The 22,517-nt window shown below is 45.4% G+C and overlaps 1 protein-coding gene across 2 annotated transcripts in view; it reads right to left on the bottom strand.

Moving 5' to 3' along the window:
* Positions 1 to 912: 912 nt before the first annotated feature.
* POLR2G (RNA polymerase II subunit G) overlaps positions 913 to 22,517 on the bottom strand; it is a 59,342-nt gene continuing 37,737 nt past the window's right edge. For both annotated transcript variants that reach the window (XM_033956304.1, XM_033956305.1), the window contains 4 exons: positions 18,526 to 18,591; positions 17,499 to 17,570; positions 8,614 to 8,647; positions 913 to 1,813 (listed from right to left, as the gene is read on the bottom strand). In XM_033956304.1, the coding sequence (XP_033812195.1) occupies positions 1,800 to 1,813; positions 8,614 to 8,647; positions 17,499 to 17,570; positions 18,526 to 18,591 (186 nt within the window). In that variant the 3' untranslated portion in view covers positions 913 to 1,799. The remainder of the gene's footprint in view (positions 1,814 to 8,613; positions 8,648 to 17,498; positions 17,571 to 18,525; positions 18,592 to 22,517) is intronic.

Below are 22,517 nucleotides of genomic sequence, written 5' to 3'. Positions count from 1 at the left end.
CCAGATCTATTGATTCTACACCTGGGGGGCAATGATGTTGATGCTCTTAGTGGCAAGCATCTTATTGACTTGGTCATTGGGGATTTGGGAGTGGTTCAGGGCTGGTTTCCCAGGGCGCGGGTGGTCTGGTCCGATATCATTCCTCGACCCAGCCGCTTGGCGTCTCGGCGATGGACCCGGGGGCTTGTTAAGGTTAACAGGCAGATAGGTCGATGGGTGGAGTCTCGAGGAGGTATACAGGTTAGGCATGACTGGGTAGATGTGGCTTGCGGGGGGTTGTTTTATAGGGATCAGGTCCATCTGTCCGATATAGGTTGGGATTTGTTATTGGATGACTTTGCCTCCTGCTGTGAGCGAGTGTTGGTCTCCTAGCCGCAGCTCTGTTCCTTGTGGGTGGGGCCTGTAACTGGTTACAGGCCTGTGGCGGTATCCCGAGCTACTGGCTACTGGGGCTCATCAAGGGATGAGCGGTGGGCCGGCTGGGAGCCGTGCATGGTGGGTCGGTTGACCCTGGATAATGGGGCATGTGTGGGACATGCCACCCCTCAGACCCTAGCTTGGATGGCGGGGTCGGGGGCCAATTACTTCGGAGGGTAGCTCGGGATCAGGTAACAATGGTGATACCATTGTTAGGGGGGTTTTGTTAATGTTTTGGTTTTGCTGTTAACTTATGTGTATTTAATTGTGTTGCATTTCTTGAATATGTTATTATTCAATAAACAGGGCTGCGGCCAGGCATTTACCAACCAAGGTGTGTTTGTCTTCTTGGGATTGGTAAGAGGTATACAGGGATGGGGAGGGGGTGTCGTGTAACAGGAAGCGGGCCACTCCAGGTGCCGCTGTTAGTATCTTTGCTTCCACTCTTTCAAAAAGAACAAAGACCAGAGGACATTCAATGAAATTACATGAAAATACTTTTAAACCAAATTTATTTATTAAAAAAAAATTTATATACAGCATATTAACTATGCGGTTTACAAATTACATACAAATCAACTTAAGCTCCATATTCAAACAATAGTAAAACAGATAACAACATGTAAAACACAGGAAGTCATTAATAGTCAGATGATTTTTAACATGTTCTTTCAATGCATCCTCCCCACACTGTATCAAGAAATTCCAGGAAAGCATGAACAAACAATAGCAGGTCAGGTTTCAACTGGATTAGAACAGGAAGACATTAAAAGTCAGATGCGTATTCAATATATTCTTGAGGAGGAAATATATTTTACTCAAAGAATAGTTGAGCTCTGGCACTTGTTGCCAGAGGATGTGGAAACAGCAGATAGCATAGCTGGGTTTAAAAAAGGTTTGGACAAATTTCTAGAATAAAACAAACATGGGGGAAGCTACTACTCGCTCTGGGATTGGTAGCAAGGAATGTTGCTACTATTTGGGTTTCTGCCAAGTACTTGTGACCTGGATTTGCCATTGTTGGAAACAGGATACTGGGCTAGATGGACCATTGGTCTGACCCAGTATGGCTATTCTTATGTTCTTTCTGCTCTAGTTGCCACTCTATACCTCGTCCTCACCATTTGGGCAAAACTTATGCTCCAATCCCTGGAATACATTTCTTGCTCTACATTTCCTTCTGTCACCCTTTTTCACAAATGCAAATCTAAGCAATCTGACTTGTTTTCAATATAAATATAATTGGCAGAAAAGACTTTTTACATTTCAAGAAAACAAAATACAAGCAGAGAACAAATCATAGACATATATCAAGAAAAAAATTTCCATTCAGAAAATCCCTCCAGGAGCATGAAATCCTCTAGGAAAGGCCAAGTAACATCTCAGCTGACAAGACCTAAGAAAAGAGAGAAAGAATCTTTAGATTAAAGTTATACAGGGATGGAGACCCTCCTGCACTAGGACAGCAGAAAAATGATAATATTCAGCACATTTCTTCAAAAAATGTCACATTTATGAGTGGTGGAAGACCATGCACAACAGATCTAATCATGACTCCAGAATAAAATCTTTACTGAATAAGAGCCTCAACTGGGATCCAAGTTTCGGCAAAAACAGTTGCCTTCATCAGAGGACTAAAAATACAGTATCTGGTAATATTAGGAACATATACTGCCAATAATGGAAATCATTATTTATCATATCCTAGACCTCTATGACAGCTGCAGATATTTCTTAAAATTGTTTGCCGACAAATTTTTTTCTTTAGCTGATGGTACTGGTAAGTCTGTTTTGCAGAATGAATTCAATTTGTCAGTTTTGTCAGCAATTGAGTCATCTAACTTGGGCAGGTTCAGAAATTTAAAAGTTTGTGATGAGTTTGAAACTGTTCTCTTGAGTGGAGTAGAACAAATTGGTCAGTCTATCAGTTAATCTTCAGTTCAGCTGGATGATATTCCCTGTCGTATTCTCTCACTTTATAAAACACAGTTGCTCCCTTTGTCTGTCACATTTGAATTCTTCTTTTAGTGGAATCATACCAGATTCTTTGAAGGAGGCTATAACACATTAGTTCTAGGGAAACAGGCTTCTTCGCAGAGCTTCTGTGCCGTATGAGCAGCCAATGTTAGTCCTTGTATCTATGTGTGACTAGTTAGTCAGTTGCTTTATCCATTAAAGGCTTAGAAGAGTCCCTGGAAGGTTGTTCCATGCAATCACAACCCTTTCTATAGAGAACGGAAGATTAGATTCTTACCTCGATAATCTTCTTTCTGGTAGATGTGTCTAGGAGTCCTGACTATAGATAATTTCTCGTATTTGCGAGTTGATTGCTGAAGGATGAAATTTACATTATTCAGCTCCATCTCCTTCTCCAGTGGCTGTTGTGCTCCCTTCAGTTTGTACCAAAGCAATCGATTATTACTGCAACATAAGAAATAAGGAGTACAAGGAATATCCCTGATGACACATTTCTGTTCTGCTCTGAAAAACAAAAATTGGAACATGTTAATCAATACATTACGTTAACTCCAGGTGGAACAAACCTCCACCTCTCCAAGTGTAACTAACACTAACACTTATGGAGCTCTAAAAGACTCATACTTTTTTTAAAACATTTGATATTTTAATCTTCATATCAGACTGGCAGGAGAAGATCTCCAGCTGTGGATATACACTCTGTCCAAGGCAATAAGCAGGTAAATTCCAACTGACAATGAAGAGTGTCAAGACTCCTAGACACATCTACCAGAAAGATGATTATCGAGGTAAGAACATAATCTTTCGTTCTGGTGCAATGTGTCTAGGATTAATCTTAACATGCTAATGTAATTTTGAAGGTTTTTTTGTAATATCGCTGTCTGTATACAGTCTCTTCTTCTGTAAACTGCTCTGAACTGTTTGTGGTATTGCGGTATCTAATATGATAAAATCCTAATCCGCGCATGCGCACTTCCACCTGCGTGCTCCCGTTTTCTGTGCGCTGTAGGGCACCGCAGGTAAGAGTGCGCATGCGTGCGAATATCTCTCTCTTTCTCTCTTCCCCCGAGGCGGATGTCGGCGGAGGCAGCTGTGGGCCGTGGTGGCTGTTGGCGGCTGCAGGCCGCGGCGGGCGAGCATGGAGCACGGAGCCACCAGCAGCGGGTGGCGGTCAGCCCGAGAAACCCCTGACCTACAGGCCGGGCCGAAGTTTCTGTTTTAGCTTAAAAGACGCTGCAGCGGCTCCTCTCACGAGCCGCTCCTGCGTCGGAGAAGGCGGCGATCGTGAGAGGAGCCGCCAGAAAGTTACACTGGTCGGGGCTCGGGCTGTTCGGTCCATGCAGGCTCCTCTCGTGATAAATGGAGGGAGAGGGAATGCTGCGGCTGCTGCACAGGGAAATAGGGAAGGAGATAGGAAGAAAGACACAGGGACAGGGGCAGGGAGAGAGACAGAAAGACAGACAGGGCCAGGGATGGAGAGAGACAGAAAGAAAGATAGCGGGAGGAAGAGAGACAGAAAGAAAGACAGACATATATTCTACCACCAGCGGGAGGAAGGGAGACAGAAAGAAAAGAAGAAAGACACAGGGACAGGGAGAGACACAGAAAGACAGACAGACAAAGGGGGCCAGGGAGAGAGACAGACAGAAAGAAAGACAGCGGGACAGAGAGAGAGACAGAAATAAAGACAAAGACCCGTTAATGTAACAGGCTAAAATACTAGTATAAAAATAAAGTTATTATTATATGACATACAAAGCAGTCTCCTGAGACTAGGGTGGGACAGATGAGCCTGCCCTTAAAACTGAGGACCCAAGACGGGAGTGATTCTGGTATGGACTGTCGTGCTCATTTTGCATACTTGTATTGTACTTTGCGCGTCTTGTTTTGTTTGGAAAATTAATAAAATATATTTCACAAAAAAAACAACAACTGAGGACCCAAAAGTGGAATCCTCTCATGCTGCCACATTCACCCTATAAAACTTTGTAAATGAATGGAGAGTGGACCGTGTAACTGCTATACAAATTTATTCAGGAAGAATTGCCCTCGATTCTGCCACACTCCTAGTGGAGTGTGCTCTCAAAGAAATTGGAAGCTGTTTCCCACAGCCAATGTGCACTGATGAAATCACCATTCAAATCCATCTGGAAATGCTCACTTTAGATGCAGACTTGCCCAGCCTAGCAGCATTGGTGAAGACAAACAAATGTTCTGAAAGACAAAATTCATTGGTTACTCTGAGGTTCCGGAGATGAGGTTCCGGAGATGAACTCTCTGTACATCCACAAAACTTTGTCCCTCTTTTTGGAACCCGTGATCTGAAAAGCAGGTAACCTGATTTCCTGATTGACATGGAATGACAAAACCACCTTCGACAGAAACAAAGGAACAGTGCGAAGAGAAACACTCACTTCTGTAAATCTGAGGAATGGCGTTCTGCATGACAGTGCCTATATCTCTGACACTCTTCTCACAGATACAATGGTTGATTCAGCTATGATACCTCCTACAAAGGCTCAAAAGGAACCTTGCTGAGTCCAATCAAAATGATGTTAAGGTTTCACGAGGGAAAAGGTTGTCTTACAGGAGGCCTCAACTTGAGCACTCCCTTCAAAAATCTGTTGTTTTATAAATTCTTTATTCATTTGTATAACTTACATCAAGTGTAATACAGAATAATAGCATTTTAACTTAACAACATCACTTGAAATTCTATAATTATTCATATACAATATAATTTATCCCAATCCCTCCCTACACTTCAATATATCATAATATATAAATCGTATAATAAAAGATTATCCTATCAAAAGGTAATAATACAGAATACAACTATCAAGAATAACAGACTTCGAAAGTTGCAAAAGAAAAAAACCGACAGTCAATATCCAGAAAGGGTAGGGCTCTGGATTCATCTGCTGCATCTAAAGGAAAGAAAATTAACAGGTAAGAACATAATTTTTCCTTCCTTAGCAACAGCAGCAGATGAATCCAGAGACCAATGGGATGTAGCAAAGCAATCCTCAATCTGGGTGGGAAGCAAACACCGCCTCCGCAACAACCGAAGCACTAAACGCTGCCTCCACATATGCCCCCACATCCAACCGGTAATGCCGAGATAAAGTATTCTTGGAAGACCAAGTAGCCACATGACAAAACTCCTCCAAGGAAAAAAACCTGTGGACTATGTCCAAGTAGCTGTCATTGCTCTGGCTGAATGGTCATGAAGTTCTTCCACCAAGTAAGCATAAAGAATGTCCTCCTGGACCCTTCAAGCGATGGAGGCTTTGGATGCTGCCATACGTTTGTCGCATCCCTTGAAAAAGAGGTGATCTAAATGACTAAAAGTCGTTAGAAACCTACAGATTGCGGAGAATGCTACACACTTTTAAAAAATGCAGTGCTGAAAAGCTTGCCTTCCCATTCCTCCTCTCAGGAGAAGGAAGGAAAAGTGAGAACGGCATAAAAGAAAGGATGACACCACCTTAGAAAGAAATTGTGGTACTGTCCGAACTGACACCCCAGAATCTGTAAATCAGAAATAAGAATCCCCGCCATACAAGGCCTGCAACTCAGAAAACCGCTGAGCTCCCCTTCAAAAATCTGACATCAGGATGCGAAGCTAAGGACCCCTTGCCCAACTGGGCTCTGAAACATGAGAGACATGCTACTTGCACTCTAAGGGATCCAACTGCAAGTCCCTTTTCAAGGCCGGCCTGCAGAAAAACCAAAACCACCAACACCGAGCAGGAGCTACAAAAATTACTCCAAGTAGACCCTTGTGAATGCCAGGGTCTGCTATTTGGAAGGATCTTTGGCCAAAGATTGTTCACAATGACCATAATATCGTCCAAACTCTTTCCAAACAGCATCTGACCCTTAAAGGGGAGCCTACTTAAAGTGGCTTTGGAAGCCAAATCTCCCACCCATTGCCTAATCCAGAGCATTCTGCAGATGGAGATGGAACAAGCAGAGACCTTGCTACCTTGCACAATACTCTGATAATGTCATACAGAGCATCTACCACATAGTCAATCCCTGCCATGACCATCTGAAGGCATACCTCATCGTCCAGCCTGAAATCCAGCAGACTCTGGTGTAATAGGCGCATGCCACAAAAGAAGCACTGAGCAGCCAAAGTCTGCGGAGATTCCAGGTTTAACTCCTGTAATGATTCTGGAATAAGTTCCAGCAATGCAGCTGCTTTAAAAAGGCAGCGGATAGTTGAGTCCTCCCTCTGCTCAAGAGGGACTGTCTCCTGAACTCCAACAGAGACCCCGAATCCCCCAGAAAGGATGAGTCACTCTGGGAAAGCAAAGGCATAGAATCCGACTTCCAGTCCCCAAGTATCTGACTGGTCCTCTGGCTGCTGTTCAGGATTCTCTGCTGGAGAATGTGCAATTGGAATAAGCCAAATCTCTTTGCGCAGTCCCCAGTGCTCCCTCGGCCAAGGAAGGAGACTCTTGATAATTTAAATAGGACTGACAAAATCTGGGGTAAAACTCAGTCCAGAGGGTCCTGAAGCACCCTTCAGGGACTCACTTTGCCTTTTCCTGTGCTCTGCAGGGTTCACACACCCTGTGCTTCACTTAGTCTCCATCTAAAGGCTTGGGGTGGGAGGTGTTCTCTTCCCAGTCCAGGAAACTTTCTCCAGCCTTAGGGACACCAGAGAGGGCACAGACCAAGCCTCCCGCAGGGCCGCTGTTCAGCCGACCTACCATCAGTAATCTGGCATGATATAGGGGTAACTCCAGCAGAGGAGTCCATCCCTTTTGTTTTTAAGGCAAAACGATTAGATTTGATGCAGATGAAGGCTTTTTAAACAAAATTGAGAAATCCAAGATGGATGCTGCAGCAGCGTGGTTGTGCTAGAAATGGCTCAGGAAATCTGACTAAAGGGTCAAAAAATCCAAGGAAAGGGATTTTAAGTGTGGGATACCCTGAATACAGCCCCAGGTATGCTCAAAACTTGCAAATTTAGACCCCCCCACCTTGATTTCCCCATAGACTACAATAGGCAGTACTCACTGTGCTGTGCTGGTGCTAGCCTGCTTCAGTCCTCATAGAAACTGGAAATGGAGAAGACACAGATTCAATCCTCCAGATCAGGTCCACAAGCCGGGTTCTTCTGGCTGCCAGTCAGACTAAAGCCCAACCGAGGCCTAAACCCCCGCGGATCCATGCAGCTGGCACCTGCTAATCCCTGCTGGACTGACACTGGGGCCAAATAGCCTGTGCTCAAGCACCTGATAAATCAGGATGCAAGCTAGCATCAAGGGGAACAGATCCTGAGTTCCCTAAGTCTCAATGCAGGTTGACAGGAACCCAGAGAGCTGTCTTGTCATCTGCAGACCTCTTTCACAGAGTCTGTCTCTTCTCCCAGGCACATCTGCCCCAGGGTCACTGGGAACTTCTCCAGCACCGAAAAGACGCGAAGTCAGAGAAAAAAAATAATAAGAAAATTATCAGAGCAGATCACCTTCTCAACTCGCTTTCAGAAGGAAAAACTGAAGGGGATACTACAGCCACTGAAGAAGGAGGCGGAGCTGAAGAATGTAAATTTCATCCTTCAGCAATCAACTCACGAGTATGGGAAATCATCTACAGTCAGGTCTTCTAGACACATTGCATCAGAACTATTTTTAGATGTTGCTCTAAAGTCTACCTCTCATCTAATTATTCAGCACTGCTTGTAATACGCACCCCTCAAACACTTAGAATTCTGCCAAGCACTGCTCATCCCCCACCTTTACCTGGTCACATGCCCCTACACTAGCAATCACCCTCAGTATCCCATCCTGCAAACTATTTCTTCATGGTTTCTAGAAGTTTAGTTTGTCTAGAAGCTGCACACTCTGCTTGTCTCAATCTGCTGGAGAGAAAGAAATACTAATGACCTAAGGCTACATAGTGCCCTTACAAGGCAAATCTCACAAATATCGTCTCTCTCTCTCCATTTGCTGGTCAATGGGCATAACCCTCAGGTTACTACTACTACATTTTGACATTTAATAGATGGCCCCTGCTCTAAAGAGCTTACAATCTAACTTGGACAGACATACATGACATATAGGGTTAAAGATGCACAACCCAAAGGTGAGAAGAGTAAGGGTTTTAAGGTTATGGACTGGTCTGGTAAGGAATCTACAGAAGAACCTGATCAAGTTGATTAAATACCCCAGAATCTGTAATTAATTCACAGCAGCAGTAACTTACCGAGATAATCATCCATCAAGGAACCAATGGCAAACTAGAAAACAAAAAGGAGAATGTGAGCTAAAAACAACAACTGCAAAAAGTCAGTAAAGCACAAATTGTCTTAACCATATTCCTACAGCAGCTCCTGTTGGGAAAGGCTTAGACTGCAGGAATTGCAAGTTCTCCACAAAAGGTGATTTGGTTGTAAGGCATTTATGTTATGTTACAGAAACTTTTCTATGCCAACTTTTTCTATGCCAACTTTTCTATGCCACAATTCAAGGACAGATTGCATAATTTAAGAGACCAGGTCTCTTTTACCTGGCTTTACAAGTGGCAAGGAATCTACAGACTAATCTGATAGATTTTTATTTATTTATTTTTTTTTAAATCTTTATTCATTTTCATATATTACAACAAGTGTATAATAAACAATCAGAAAAATTTTAACTAATCACTTGACAATCTTACTTATATTCCTCCAAATATATAGATATAAAAGAGTCCCATCCCACCCACCCATACATTAATAACAAACAGTTATCAATTATTACCTTTCACAATCCCACCCCCCTATATCTTATCTAATACTAAGGTGTTTAAAATGTCTGATCATTAGAATAAATAATCAATGGCCCCCAAATCTTTTTAAACTTATTATAATTTTCTTGTTGCATGGCAAGCACCCTTTCCATTTTATATATAATGCATACTGAATTCCACCAAAAAGTATAATTAAGTTTAGTGTAATCTTTCCAATTTCCAGTAATCTGCTGAATGGCAACCCCTGTCAATATCAATAGAAGTTTATTGCAGAAATTGGGCTTTTAAATCTCATTGATGTACCAAATAATATAGTGTCATATGAAAGGGCAACATCTTGCGCGTCTCCCATATCCAACTGTTTGGTCACCCAGTCAAAAAAAAAAAAATCAATCAGTATATTTTATCCTGATTGATTTTTTTGACTGGGTGACCAAACAGTTGGATATGGGAGACGTGCAAGATGTAGTGTACTTGGACTTTAACAAAGCTTTCGACATGGTGCCACACAGGAGATTGATAAACTGAATGCATGTGGTATGGACTCTAAAGTGACAAACTGGATTAAAAGCTGGTTAAGTGGAAGGAGACAAAGGGTAGTGGTAAATGGAGTTTGCTCGGAAGATAAGGATGATGTTAGTGAAATGCCACAGAGATATGTCCTTGGGCCAGCACTATTTAACATCTTTGTGAGTGCTATTGTGGAAGGACTGTCTAGCAAAGTTTGCCTTTTTATAGATGATACCAAGCTCTGTAATAGGGTAGACATCCCTGAAGGTGCGGATAACATGAGGAGGGATCTGACGAAGCTCAAAGAATGGTCAAGCAATTGGCAACTAAGATTTATTGCTAAAAAATGCAGTATAGTATAGGAGGCAAGGAACAAGAGCAAGAATTGGGGGTGAGCAGATAGCATAGCTGGGTTTACAAAAGGTTTGGACAATGTCCTGGAGGAAAAGTCTGTGGCTCAATCTGTTATTGAGCCACTGCTTGCTCTGATCGGTAGAATGGAATGTTGCTACTCTTTCGACTTTTGCCAGGTACTAGTGACCTGGATTGGCCACCATGATGAGCTACTGGGATTAATGCACCATTGATCTGACCCAGTGTGGCACAGTGGTTGGAACTACAGCCTCAGTACCCTGAGGTTGTGGGTTCAAACCCCACACTGCTCCTTGTGACCCTGGGCAAGTCACTCAATTCTTCATAGCCCCAGGTATGTAAGATAGATTGTGAGCCCACCGGGACAGATAGAGAAAATGCTTGAGTACCTGATTGTTAAAACCGCTTAGATAACCCTTGAAAGGCAGTATATAAAATCCAAATAAAACTTTAAACTCTTGTGATCTCAAGATGGCAAAACAAGAAGAAAAGGCGACAGTCAAAGCAAGGAAAATATTTGGCTGCATAAGGAGAAGAATGGCCAGTAGAAAAGGGAGATGATAATGCCATTGTGTAAATCTTTGGTGAGGCCCCATTTGGAATACTGTGTGCAATTTTGGTGACTGCATCTTCAAAAAGATATAAATAGGATGGAATCTGTCCAAAGGGCTGCTACAGAACTGGTTGATGCCTTTGTCATAAATCGTATGGGAACAGACTTAGAGAACTTAATATGTATACTCTGTAGGAAAAATGGGAGATGAGAAATGATAGAGATGTTTAAATATCTCTGTGGCATTAATGTACAGGAGGTGAGTCTTTCAAATTAAGGAAAATTCCGGAAGGAGAGGGCATAGGATAAAGTTAAGAGGTGATTGGCTCAGGAGTAATGTAAGAAAATACTTCTTTACAGAAAGGGTGGAACTGTAAATGTGTGGAACAGTCTACCGGTGGAATTGATGGAGATGAAGACTATCTGAATTCAAGATAGTGTGGGCTGGGCATGTGGGAGAAGAGAAGATAATGGATGGTGGGAAAGGGCAGACTGGATGGGCCATTATCTGCCATCATGTTTCTAGGTCAATTTTCCCAGGAATTAGTGAAAACTTAAGTAAAATTTATAACAATCTTGGTCCTGGGGAAGGGGGTACCACAAGCAGTTAGGTACTTCACATATCCACAGTGAATATGCATGAGATAAATCTGCCTACTAGGAGTTTGCAAGGCCCCTAAAAGGTTTGGTTTGGGCTCATTTTAAAGCAATGTTACTTACCGTAACAGTTGTTATCCAGGGACAGCAGGCAGCTATTCTCACTAGTGGGTGATGTCATCCGACAGAGCCCCGATACGGACATCTTGCAAGCATGTCTTGCTTGAAGAAACTCAGAAGTTTCGAGATGCCCGCACCGCGCATGCGCCAGTGCCTTCCCGCCCGATGTACCGGGCGTGTCTCCTCAGTTCAGGTAGCTAGCCTGAGAAGCCAACCCAGGGGAGGTGGGTGGGACGTGAGAATAGCTGCCTGCTGTCCCTGGATAACAACTGTTACGGTAAGTAACATTGCTTTATCCCAGGACAAGCAGGCAGGTATTCTCACTAGTGGGTGACCTCCAAGCTAACCCCAATGGGATGGTGGGAGAGTTGGCAACTTAAGAGAACAAATTTTGTAACACTGTTTGGCCAAACTGTCCATCCCGTCTGGAGAAAGTATCCAGACAATAATGAGAGGTGAATGTATGAACCGAGGACCAAGTGGCAGCCTTACAAATCTCCTCAATCGGTGTCGATCTGAGGAAGGCAACAGAGGCTGCCATTGCTCTGACCTTATGGGCTGTGACCTTACAGGGAAGGGATAATCCAGCCTTGGCATAGCAGGAAGAGATACAAGCCGCCATCCAGTTGGAGATGGTGCGCTTCGATACAGGTCGTCCCAACTTGTTTGGATCAAAGGAGACGAAAAGTTGAGGAGCAGTTCTGTGTGGCTTTGTGCGATCCAAGTAGAAAGCTAAAGCACGTTTACAGTCCAGAGTGTGTAAAGCAGATTCTCCAAGGTGAGAATGAGGCTTTGGAAAGAACACTGGAAGCACGATGGATTGGTTGAGGTGAAATTCAGAGACCACGTTAGGCAAGAATTTTGGATGAGTACGAAGAACCACCTTGTCATGATGGAATACTGTAAATGGTGGATCCGCCACTAGGGCCTGAAGCTCACTGACCCTGCGAGCAGACATGAGGGCCACCAGAAAAACCACCTTCCAGGTGAGATACTTAAGTGGAGCCTTGTTGAGAGGTTCAAACGGAGGCTTCATGAGATGAGACAGGACAACATTGAGATCCCAAACCACAGGAGGAGGTTTGATAGGAGGGTTGACATGAAAAAGTCCTTTCATAAATCTGGAAACCACAGGATGAGCAGACAAAGGTTTCCCCTGTAGAGGCTGATGGAAAGCCGCAATAGCACTCAGGTGGACTCGTATAGAGGTAGACTTGAGACCAGACTGAGACAGGTGTAGAAGATAGTCCAACACAGAGGATAGGGAAGCTCGCTGAGGCTCCGTGGCATTGGAAAAACACCAGGAAGAGAATCTAGTCCATTTTTGGGAATAGCATTGTCGAGTAGCAGGCTTCCTGGAAGCCTCCAAGACCTCCCTCACTGCTTGAGAGAACTGGTGAGGAGTTACGTTGAGAGGAACCAAGCTGTCAGGTGGAGAGACTGCAGGTTGGGATGAAGCAGTGATCCCTGATGTTGAGTAAGCAGAGAAGGAAACACTGGAAGAAGGACTGGTGTCCTGCTGCTGAGTTGAAGCAGAAGGGAGAACCAGGGTTGTCTGGGCTACCGAGGAGCTATCAGAATCATGGTGGCGTGGTCCGATTTCAATTTGACCAGGGTCTTCTGAATGAGAGGAAATGGAGGAAATGCGTACAGAAATTGATTCCTCCAATCCAGCAGAAAAGCATCTGCCTCGAGGCGATGAGGAGTGTAGATCCTGGAGCAAAACTGAGGCAGCTTGAAGTTGTGGGGGGCAGCAAAGAGGTCTATCTGAGGCGTCCCCCACTGAGCAAAGATCTGATGAAGGGGGTCGGAATGGAGCGTCCACTCGTGAGGCTGCAAGAGACGACTCAAGTTGTCTGCCAAGACGTTGTCCTTCCCCTGAATGTAGACAGCTTTGAGGAAGGAGTTGTGGCGAACAGCCCAATCCCAGACCCGAAGAGCTTCCTGGCAAAGAGGGGCTGAGCCCATGCCCCTTTGCTTGTTGACATAATACATGGCGACCTGATTGTCTGTGCGAATAAGGACCACCATGTCATGAAGCAGATGTTGAAAAGCTTGGAGAGCATTGAAGATGGCTCTGAGCTCCAGAAGATTGATTTGATGGAGTCGCTCCGCACAGGTCCAGAACCCCTGAGTGCAAAGACCATCCAGATGAGCCCCCCAGGCATAGTTCGAAGAATCGGTCGTGAGAACTTTCTGGTGGGGAGGAGAGTGAAACAGCAAACCTCTGGATAGATTCGAAGAGGTCATCCACCAGAGAAGAGACTGCCGTAGAGCAGGAGTGACTACAATGTGACGGGATAACGGGTCGGACACCTGAGTCCACTGAGATGCCAGGGTCCATTGAGGAATTCTGAGATGTAGTCTGGCAAAAGGCGTCACATGAACTGTAGATGCCATGTGGCCCAAGAGGACCATCATGTGTCTCGCTGAGATGGATTGGCGAGAAGACACCGACTGGCAGAGTAGAAGGAGAGCATCCATGCGTTGAGGAGGAAGGAATGCTCGAAGTTGAATGGTATCCAGGACCGCCCCGATAAAGGGGAGAGACTGGGTGGGCTGAAGATGTGACTTGGGAAAGTTGATCTCGAAGCCCAAGCTTTGCAGGAAACAAATGGTAGTCAAGGTCGCCGAAATGACCTCTGGAGCTGACGGGGCCTTGATGAGCCAGTCGTCGAGGTATGGAAACACCTGAAGACCCATGTTCCGGAGTGCAGCAGCCACCATTACCAGACACTTCGTGAAGACTCTGGGAGACGAGGAGAGGCCGAATGGAAGCACTCGATACTGCAGATGTAGATGTCCCACCCGAAATCTGAGGAACTTTCGGGAGGCCGGATGAATGGGGATGTGAGTGTAGGCCTCCTTGAGATCCAGAGAGCATAACCAATCGTTCTGCTCGAGGAGGGGGTAGAGAGAAGCAAGGGTCAGCATACGGAACCGCTCCTTGACCAAAAACTTGTTGAGGACTCGAAGGTCCAAAATGGGACGCAGATCGCCCGTCTTCTTTGGGACGAGAAAGTACCGGGAGTAAAACCCCCGGTTTTGCTGATCTAACGGAACCGGCTCGACAGCCCGAAGCCGAAGCAGAGCCCGAGCTTCCTGAAGGAGAAGAGCGGTCTGCGTCAAGTTTGAAGGATACTCTCTTGGCGGGTGGTCCGGGGGGACCCGTTGGAAATGAAGAGAGTAACCTTCTCTTACGATGGTAAGGACCCAAAGGTCCGTGGTAATGGTCTCCCATCGATGACAAAAATGATGGAGACGACCCCCAATGGGAAAAACCGGGGGAGACAGAACGAGGTCGGTTATGCTCCCTGGAAGAGAGTCAAAAAGGCTGAGTAGCCTTGGGTGCAGCCGGCATCTGAGGCTTCTGCTGAGGCTTCTGGGGGGGCTGTCTCTTCGCAGGTTGTCTCGCTGGAGGAGTTTGGCGAGGAGTATAACGCCGCTGGTAAATCAAAGGCGGCCTAGTAGGTCGAGACTGTTGAGGCTTGGGCTTAGGCCGTAGGATAGACTGGAAGGACTTCTCATGATCCGAAAGCTTCTTAGTAACGGTCTCGATAGACTCATCGAACAGATCCGCCCCCGCACAAGGCACATTTGCAAGTCTGTCTTGGAGGTTTGGATCCATATCAATCGTACGAAGCCATGCCAGGCGACGCATGGCTACCGAACAGGCAGCAGCACGTGCCGAGAGCTCGAAGGCATCGTAGGAGGATTGCATCAGCTGAAGGCGTAACTGGGAAAGGGTCGCCACCACCTCTTCGAACTCGTATCGAGCCTGAGCATCAATAAAAGGGATAAACTTGCGGAGCACCGGCAAGAAAAACTCCAAATATGAAGAAAAGAAGAAATTGTAATTGAGCACTCGAGACGCCATCATAGAGTTCTGGTAGATACGTCTACCAAACTTATCCATCGTCCTCCCTTCACAGCCCGGTGGTACTGAGGCATAAACCTGGGAGGGATGAGATCGCTTGAGAGAGGACTCGACCAGGAGGGACTGATGAGAGAGTTGAGCTCCCTCAAACCCTTTGTGGTGGACGATGCGGTATCGAGCATCCAACTTGCTGGGAACTGCAGGGATGGAGTATGGTGTCTCAAAACAGCGCATGAAAGTCTGGTCAAGCAGTTTATGCAGAAGAAGCCGGAGCGACTCCGCCGGAGGGTGAGGCAAGTGCATGGTGTCTAGATACTCCTTGGAATATCGAGAACCAGTGTCCAAAGTTACATCCAAGTCATCCGCCATTTGTCGGAGGAAGGAACAAAAGGATAGTTGTTCCGCCAGTGCCGGCCGGCGGGACGGACTAGAAGAAGTAGAAGCCTCCGGGTCCAGAGAGAACTGGGAGCGGCAAGGAGAATAGGAGGTAGATGGTTCCTCATACTCCGGTCCCTCAGGCGGAGATAAATCCGACGAGGAGTATCCCATACGCTGCATCTTCTTTTGCGGGGACACCTCCGAATGATGCGAGGAGTGCCGAGACGAGTGTCGGGATCGATGCCCCTCCCGGTGTCGGGATGGAGAACGGGAACGCCTATGCATCGCACGGTCCCCCAAAGCCTCCACGGAATGGATGGGACTAGATGCAGTGGATCGTAGAGGTGGCAAGGATGCGGACTCACACGCTGCCACCCAGGCCTGGTATGGAGTGCGGAAGAACTCTTCCTGCGAGGTATGCCCAGGGCTCCGATTATCAGAGGCTGGTATAGTACTCTGATGGCGAGGAGGCGTGATGGGCTCCAGAGGCGGCATATCACTAAAGGAAGCCCGCCGCGAGGCCCCCGCCGCCCTCCGCCGATCCTCCTCGTCGAGCAGTGAGATCGAACGACGAGGAGGAGGGGGAGGAGGCGGCCCGCCCCCCGGGACCGGGAGGTCACCCTGGATAGAGGCGATAAGCCGGGGTCCCATAGTCTGCATAAGCTCAACAAACTGAGCTTCCAGCAGGGATCGCAGCGAAGCCGATATGGAGGGATCCGCACCGAAAGGGGGTCCTCCAGCACGGTCATCGCGCTCCTTTGCGGCCAAGTGCTTCTGCTTGCTAGCCTTAGGCACTTTGATGACCACCGGAGGGACAGTGGAAGGCGGTACCTGAGCCGAGGAGACTTGGACAGGCACCGGTGTCGAACTCGAGGCTGAAGTCGGTGTGAACGATGCCGGCTTCAAAAGGCCAGATGCAGGAGTTGACGATGCAGGTTTCGCATGGACCGGCGAAACATCAGCAGAAGTGGAAGCAGACGGCTCCTTAGCAGTCTCCATCTTAAACATCGACTCCCACAGCAAGCAGCGCCGTTTAAACGAGCGCGCAGTAAGCGTGGAACAAGGCCGGCACGATTTCGGTATGTGTTCTGGACCAAGACACTGAAGACAGCGTCGATGCGGGTCCGTCAACGAAATCGCGCGCTGGCACTTGCTGCACTTTTTAAAACCGGTGATTGGCCGGGACATAGGCCGGAAAATCGTTGCCGCAAGGTCGAAGGCGCTGGGCCTAAGCCACGAGGCCGGCCCGGCCGAACCGCCGGAAGAAATAATTTTAACTTTTTTTTTTTTTTTAAAAAGAAACACGAAGTTAAAGTAGAAATAAACAAAATAACCAAAAAACGCGGTACAAAGAAGGCAAATTTTACTGAAATTCAGTCAGCGCAGAATGAAGTGAAACTTCTCAGCTCCGCGGAAAGAAAAGAACTGAGGAGACACGCCCGGTACATCGGGCGGGAAGGCACTGGCGCATGCGCGGTGCGGGCATCTCGAAACTTCTGAGTTTCTTCAAGCAAGACATGCTTGCAAGATGTCCGTATCGGGGCTCTGTCGGATGACATCACCCACTAGTGAGAATACCTGCCTGCTTGTCCTGGGATAAACTAATGTTTCCTGATTCTTTACCATATGTTCATCTCACTTATTCTTTGCGTACCCACTGTAAAGCATGAATTCGTAGATATAAGTGAGTAGTAATGATTTGCATGCACTTTAAATTTTTAGGTGCCCAAATCAACTAAATGAATGCTCACAAATGCACATCCCTTTTGTATCCACTGGAGATCCATAATATGTAGAATTATCTCATTCATATTCATTGTGTATATCCTGAAAACCTGACTGGCTGTGGGGTCCCCAGGACAGGCTTTGAAAGGACTGTATTACTACAGCTTGATATATTTTCAGTGGGGTATGTAATATGAGCTCACATAAAAAAGCCCCAAAGGTACTCACAATGTCATTCTTATCGACCCTTGTTCCCACAATTTTCAGACGAATTTCATCATCCTGCTGAATCACAATATCCTAAATCCAGAGAGAGAGAGAAAACAAATTATATATATATATATATATATATATATATATATATATATATATATATATATATATATATATATATATATATATATATATGAAACCTTCCTGATAGCTTGGCCTATCTTCCTGTACAGTTCCTGTTATTTTGCTGATTATACTCGTTTATCAGGGCTGTTTGCCATTCTCAATAAAAAATTAAAAAAACAAAAAAACAAAACATACATTCCACCCCTTCTAGGCCACCCTCTTTTTGCTGCACACCCAGTGTTTACAGAGTACAAGGCTGTGCAGTGATAGCGGGTGGGGTAAGCATAGCACACTGAATTCTGCAGAGCAGTATGCCTGGAGAGCAACTTTACCATACAAAATGAAGAAGCATGATCAATTATACCTATTTAAAATGTTGAGTCTTCTACTACTCATTATATATTTATATCCTTTACAAAAATATTGGACAAAATGAGTTACAACATCTCAAATTGCAATTAAAACAAAATTGAAATTTACATCTCAAGTTCAACAATAAAATCGGAACGTTTCTAATGAAAATGCCTCCCCTTCTAAACCGTGCAGCATCAAAGTATCTAAATTAGCTACCTCACCAAAGATATTAGTGAAAAGTTCCATCTGAAATGACAGGTTGAAACAGCCACCACACAAACACCTTGCTCTCAGACCTCTACATCTCTATTATGCAGTGCTGTATGGACCTCCTTCCCTCTGCTGAGACCCACCCATTCCCTCCTGTTGCATAGTCACCTGTCCCATCCTCCTAGCCTCTCTCTTTACTGCATATCCTCTGTGGCCTCCTTCTGTCATCACTTCATGTTTCCTCTGTGACCCAGCACCTCTGCTTCACTTTCACCTTCATGTCAATTTTAATTAGTCTTTCCCTTTTGTTCATATATATCACAGAATTCTTAACCACATACAGAAAACTCACCTCATCCACCGTTTTATAGCAGGGGGGATTTGAGTTTGGATCAAACTCCATTTCAGAGGGAATAGACTGAAAAAAGAAAATAGATTAAAGAGCTGTTCACTTTCTAAAGCTGCTAAACACTTAGTTCACAAACGTTTTTTAAATATATGGAGCCATTACCTTAAGACTTGCCACACTAACTCCCTGATACTGAATCCATAGCAGTCAATTATTTTTTAAATGCCAGCCAAGTCCATATAATCTGGATTCTGTTAAGATACACAGAAAAGTCGTATTTTAGCTGCCGATTCCCACTTCCCGTGAAACTGCAGAAGGGTATCACTTTAAGATCTTGAACTCCTCCCCTTCTGCAGTGGAGAACAGCTCCTTCTTCAGCTGGTACTAAAGCAATCAAACTCCACTGAAACAGAAAAAGAGAGGACGGGCATAGGGAGCTTACTCGGCAACAAACATATTTTGCTCTGAAACTTAGGAAATACTGTAGAACAACTGTCAATAAACATTTAACAAGCAGTGAACAATACATTGTATACACGAGTAGCTAGGAGCCAACCTGCTAAATGCAATTAGTAGGGGCTAGGGAACCCTCCAAAGCAGTGGTCTCAAACTCAACCCTTTGCAGGGTCACATTTTGGATTTGTAGGTACTTGGAGGGCCGCAGGAAAAAATAGTTAATGTCTTATTAAAGAAACTAGTCTTTAAGCCCGTTACATTAACGGGTGCTAGAATATATGTCTGTCTGTCTTTCTGTCTCTCTCCTTAGCCCTGTCTCTTTCTTTCTGTCTCTCTCCCTCCCGCTTTTTTCTTTCTTTCTTTCTGTCTGTCTGTCTCCCTGGCCCCCTTTGTCTGTCTCTCTCCCTGTCCCTGTGCCTTTCTTCTTTTCTTTCTGTCTCCCTCCTGCTGTCTGTCTTTCTATCTGTCTCTCTCCCTGCCCCCTATGCATCAGCAGCATTTCCCTCCCCCACACTTCCCTGTGCAGCAGCTGCAGCAGCATTCCCTCCCCCTCCATTTCCCTGTGCAGCCATTTCTCCCCACCCCACTTCCCTGTGCAGCAGCAGCAGCATTTCCCTCCCTCCCACTTCCCTGTGCAGCAGGCACAGCAGCATTCCTTCCCCTTCAATTTCCCTGTGCAGCAGCACTTCCCTCCCTCACCCCACTTCCCTGTGCATCAGCATCAGTATTTCCCTCCCCCCACTTCCTTGTGCAGCAGCCACAACAGCAGCATTCCCTCCCCCTCCATTTCCCTGTGCAGCAGCATTTCCCTCCCCCACCCCACTTCCCTGTGCAGCAGCAGCATTTCACTCCCCCACACTTCCCTGTGCAGAAGCCACAGCAGCAGCATTCCCTCCCCCTCCATTTCCCTGTGCAGCAGTATTTCCCTCCCCCCTACTTCCCTGTGCAGAAGCTGCAGCAGCATTCCCTCCCCCTCCACTTCTTTGTGCAGCAGCTGCAGCAGCGGTATTTCCCTCCCCCTCCATGTCCCTGTGCAGTAGCAGCAGCATTTCCCCTTCCTGTGGTCTGGCCGGCTCCCTTAGTCCCTTGCTGGAGTTATTTTTAAGTTTAAAGGTGCCACGGCTGCTCCTCTCACGATCCCCGCCTGCATCAGAAGCCTTCTCCAACGCAGGTGCGGCTCGTGAGAGGAGCCGCCGCTGCGGCTTTGAACTTAAAAATAAACTTCGGGCATAGAATGTAAGGGAGCCGGCCAGACCGCACATTACCTTGAGGTCCGCGAGTGTGGGGCCGTTGTAAGCGAGCATGCGCACTCTTGCCAGCCACAGACCTACGGATCACGCAGGTAGGAGTGTGCATGCGCGCTTAGCATTTTATTATTATAGATGACAATTTTGCATGAGGTAAAACTCTTTATAGTGTAGGGATGTCACACAAGAAACACACACATGCAGTCTTAGAGTCGGGATGGAGGCGCTCCCTAATGGATGGTCTCTCACCCTTTTATTGAGAATCTTAGCTCCATTAATTACTTAGCTAATGCTCTACAAGGTTATAATTTCATCATGCATTTACAGTGAGGATTACAGCAAGATAACTCATTTGTTTACATATTTCATGTGCTTCTCAAAGCTACTATCTCACATGACATAAGAATCCATCATAACAGTTACAATAAAGTGATTTCCTTTGTGTACACTTCTGATACGTCTAAAATCTTACTATAGCATGTGACAATCCAAAGGTTATAATGCATGCTCCTTAAGCCTCTCGGGATTAGCCTTAAACTCTGGGCCTGCTTTTGTACTTAGGCAGGGTCTGATCTTAAACAAGATAAGGGATAAGATAAAGGTAGACTTGGGTCAGGTTAATATGTGACAAAAAGGGAGGGGGGAATGCCTCAGCATTGTCACAAGGTGCATTTTCCTTGCTTTTAGAATGTTGACGTGGCAGGAGGGGAGAGGGAATGAGAAAGGATTCATACTTCCACAGGGCCTCAGATCCTCACACAAGGCCTAAGATCCTCACACAGGGCCTAGATCAGTGTGCTGACCTGGCCTGTGTTTGGACCTTGCCCTGGATCAGAACTTATCAGACCTCCATCCCTACATTATAGTCTATAAATCTTTCCTTTATCTGTTAAAGGAAAGATTTATAAACTATAAAGAGTTTTACCTGATGGAAAATTGCCATTTCTTTAATAAGACATTAACTATTTTTTCTGCGGCCCTCCAAGTACCCTATTTTTTTTGCGGCCCTCACAGTTAAAGTTTACTCTCTCGAAGAACGTAGGGAGAGGGGAGACATGATTGAGACGTTTAAGTATATCACTGGTCGTATTGAGGTAGAAGATGATATTTTCTTTCTTAGAGGACCCTCGGCCACAAGAGGGCACCTGCTGAAAATAAAGGGCGGGAAGTTTCATGGCGACACCAGGAAGTACTTCTTCACTGAAAGAGTGGTTGACAATTGGAATGAGCTTCCAGCACAGGTGATCGAGCCAGTAGCATGCCAGATTTTAAGAACAGATGGGATACTCATGTCAGATCTCTAAGAGGGAATGGGACATCAGAGTGCGATCTCTCAAAGGGTAGCTAGGAGGGTGGGTGGGTCAATAGAGTGGGCAGATTTGATGGGCCTTGGCCCTTTTCTGCCGTCACTTTTCTATGTTTCCTTTCTCAGAACTGAAACATTTTAATTCTCTATATTGAAAATAAAATCATTTTCCCAACCTTTGTTGTCTGGTGACTTTATTTTTCTGTGCTTTTAACTATGTTTCCAGGGCCTTCTTGTCCATTGACTGTTTTTCTCTCCGTCTTCACTTTCTGCCTTGCATCCATCTTTATAAGATACTCGTCTTTCTATATTGAAATGATGTGTTATTCTTTTTCCTTTTCTTTAGAGGTAACAACCTAATACCTTTCTTTAAACTACCTCCGAAAAACACCTTTCTATCAAATTTTTATTACTTAATTCATTAATTATATGAGCCTCAGCCCCACCACTCCACCGCCTCAATATATTTCATCCATCTTTGGCATTAACTTAACATTCAATTTTTCTGCTTTCTTCTCAAAATCTACGTTTCCATGTCTTACCTTCCCTTATCTCTCTCTCCTTCCCTCCCTATTTCCATGGTCTGACACTCTCTCCTTTCCCCCCAGTGTAACATTTCTCTTTCCCTTCCTCTTTTCTGCCTCCTGCAGTCCATCTTCCTTCCCTTCCTCCTTACTGGCCTCCTCCAAGTCCAACATTTCTCTCTCCTTTCTACCAGTCCAACATTTTTTTCTCTCTTCCTCCTACATGCTTCTCCTCCGATCCTTCTTCCCTCAACCAAACAACCTCTCTCTCTCTCTCCATGAGTCCAACTTTTCACTCTCTTCCCCAGTGTAACATTTCTCCTTCCCTCCCTCCCTCCTCTAATGATTCTTATTTTTTGACTTATTTTAAGTCTACCGCTTTTACCCTTCCTGGTGTTTTTTCTCTTATTTGTCTCATTTACTGTCAACAATTTGTTTTTCTTGCCCCATTTTTTTCCTTCT

This window comes from Geotrypetes seraphini, chromosome 8 (assembly GCF_902459505.1).
Source record: "Geotrypetes seraphini chromosome 8, aGeoSer1.1, whole genome shotgun sequence".
Lineage (NCBI taxonomy): Eukaryota > Metazoa > Chordata > Amphibia > Gymnophiona > Dermophiidae > Geotrypetes > Geotrypetes seraphini.
The sequence above is the reverse complement of the archived record's forward strand: the minus strand, read 5'-3'. Positions and strand labels throughout refer to the sequence as shown.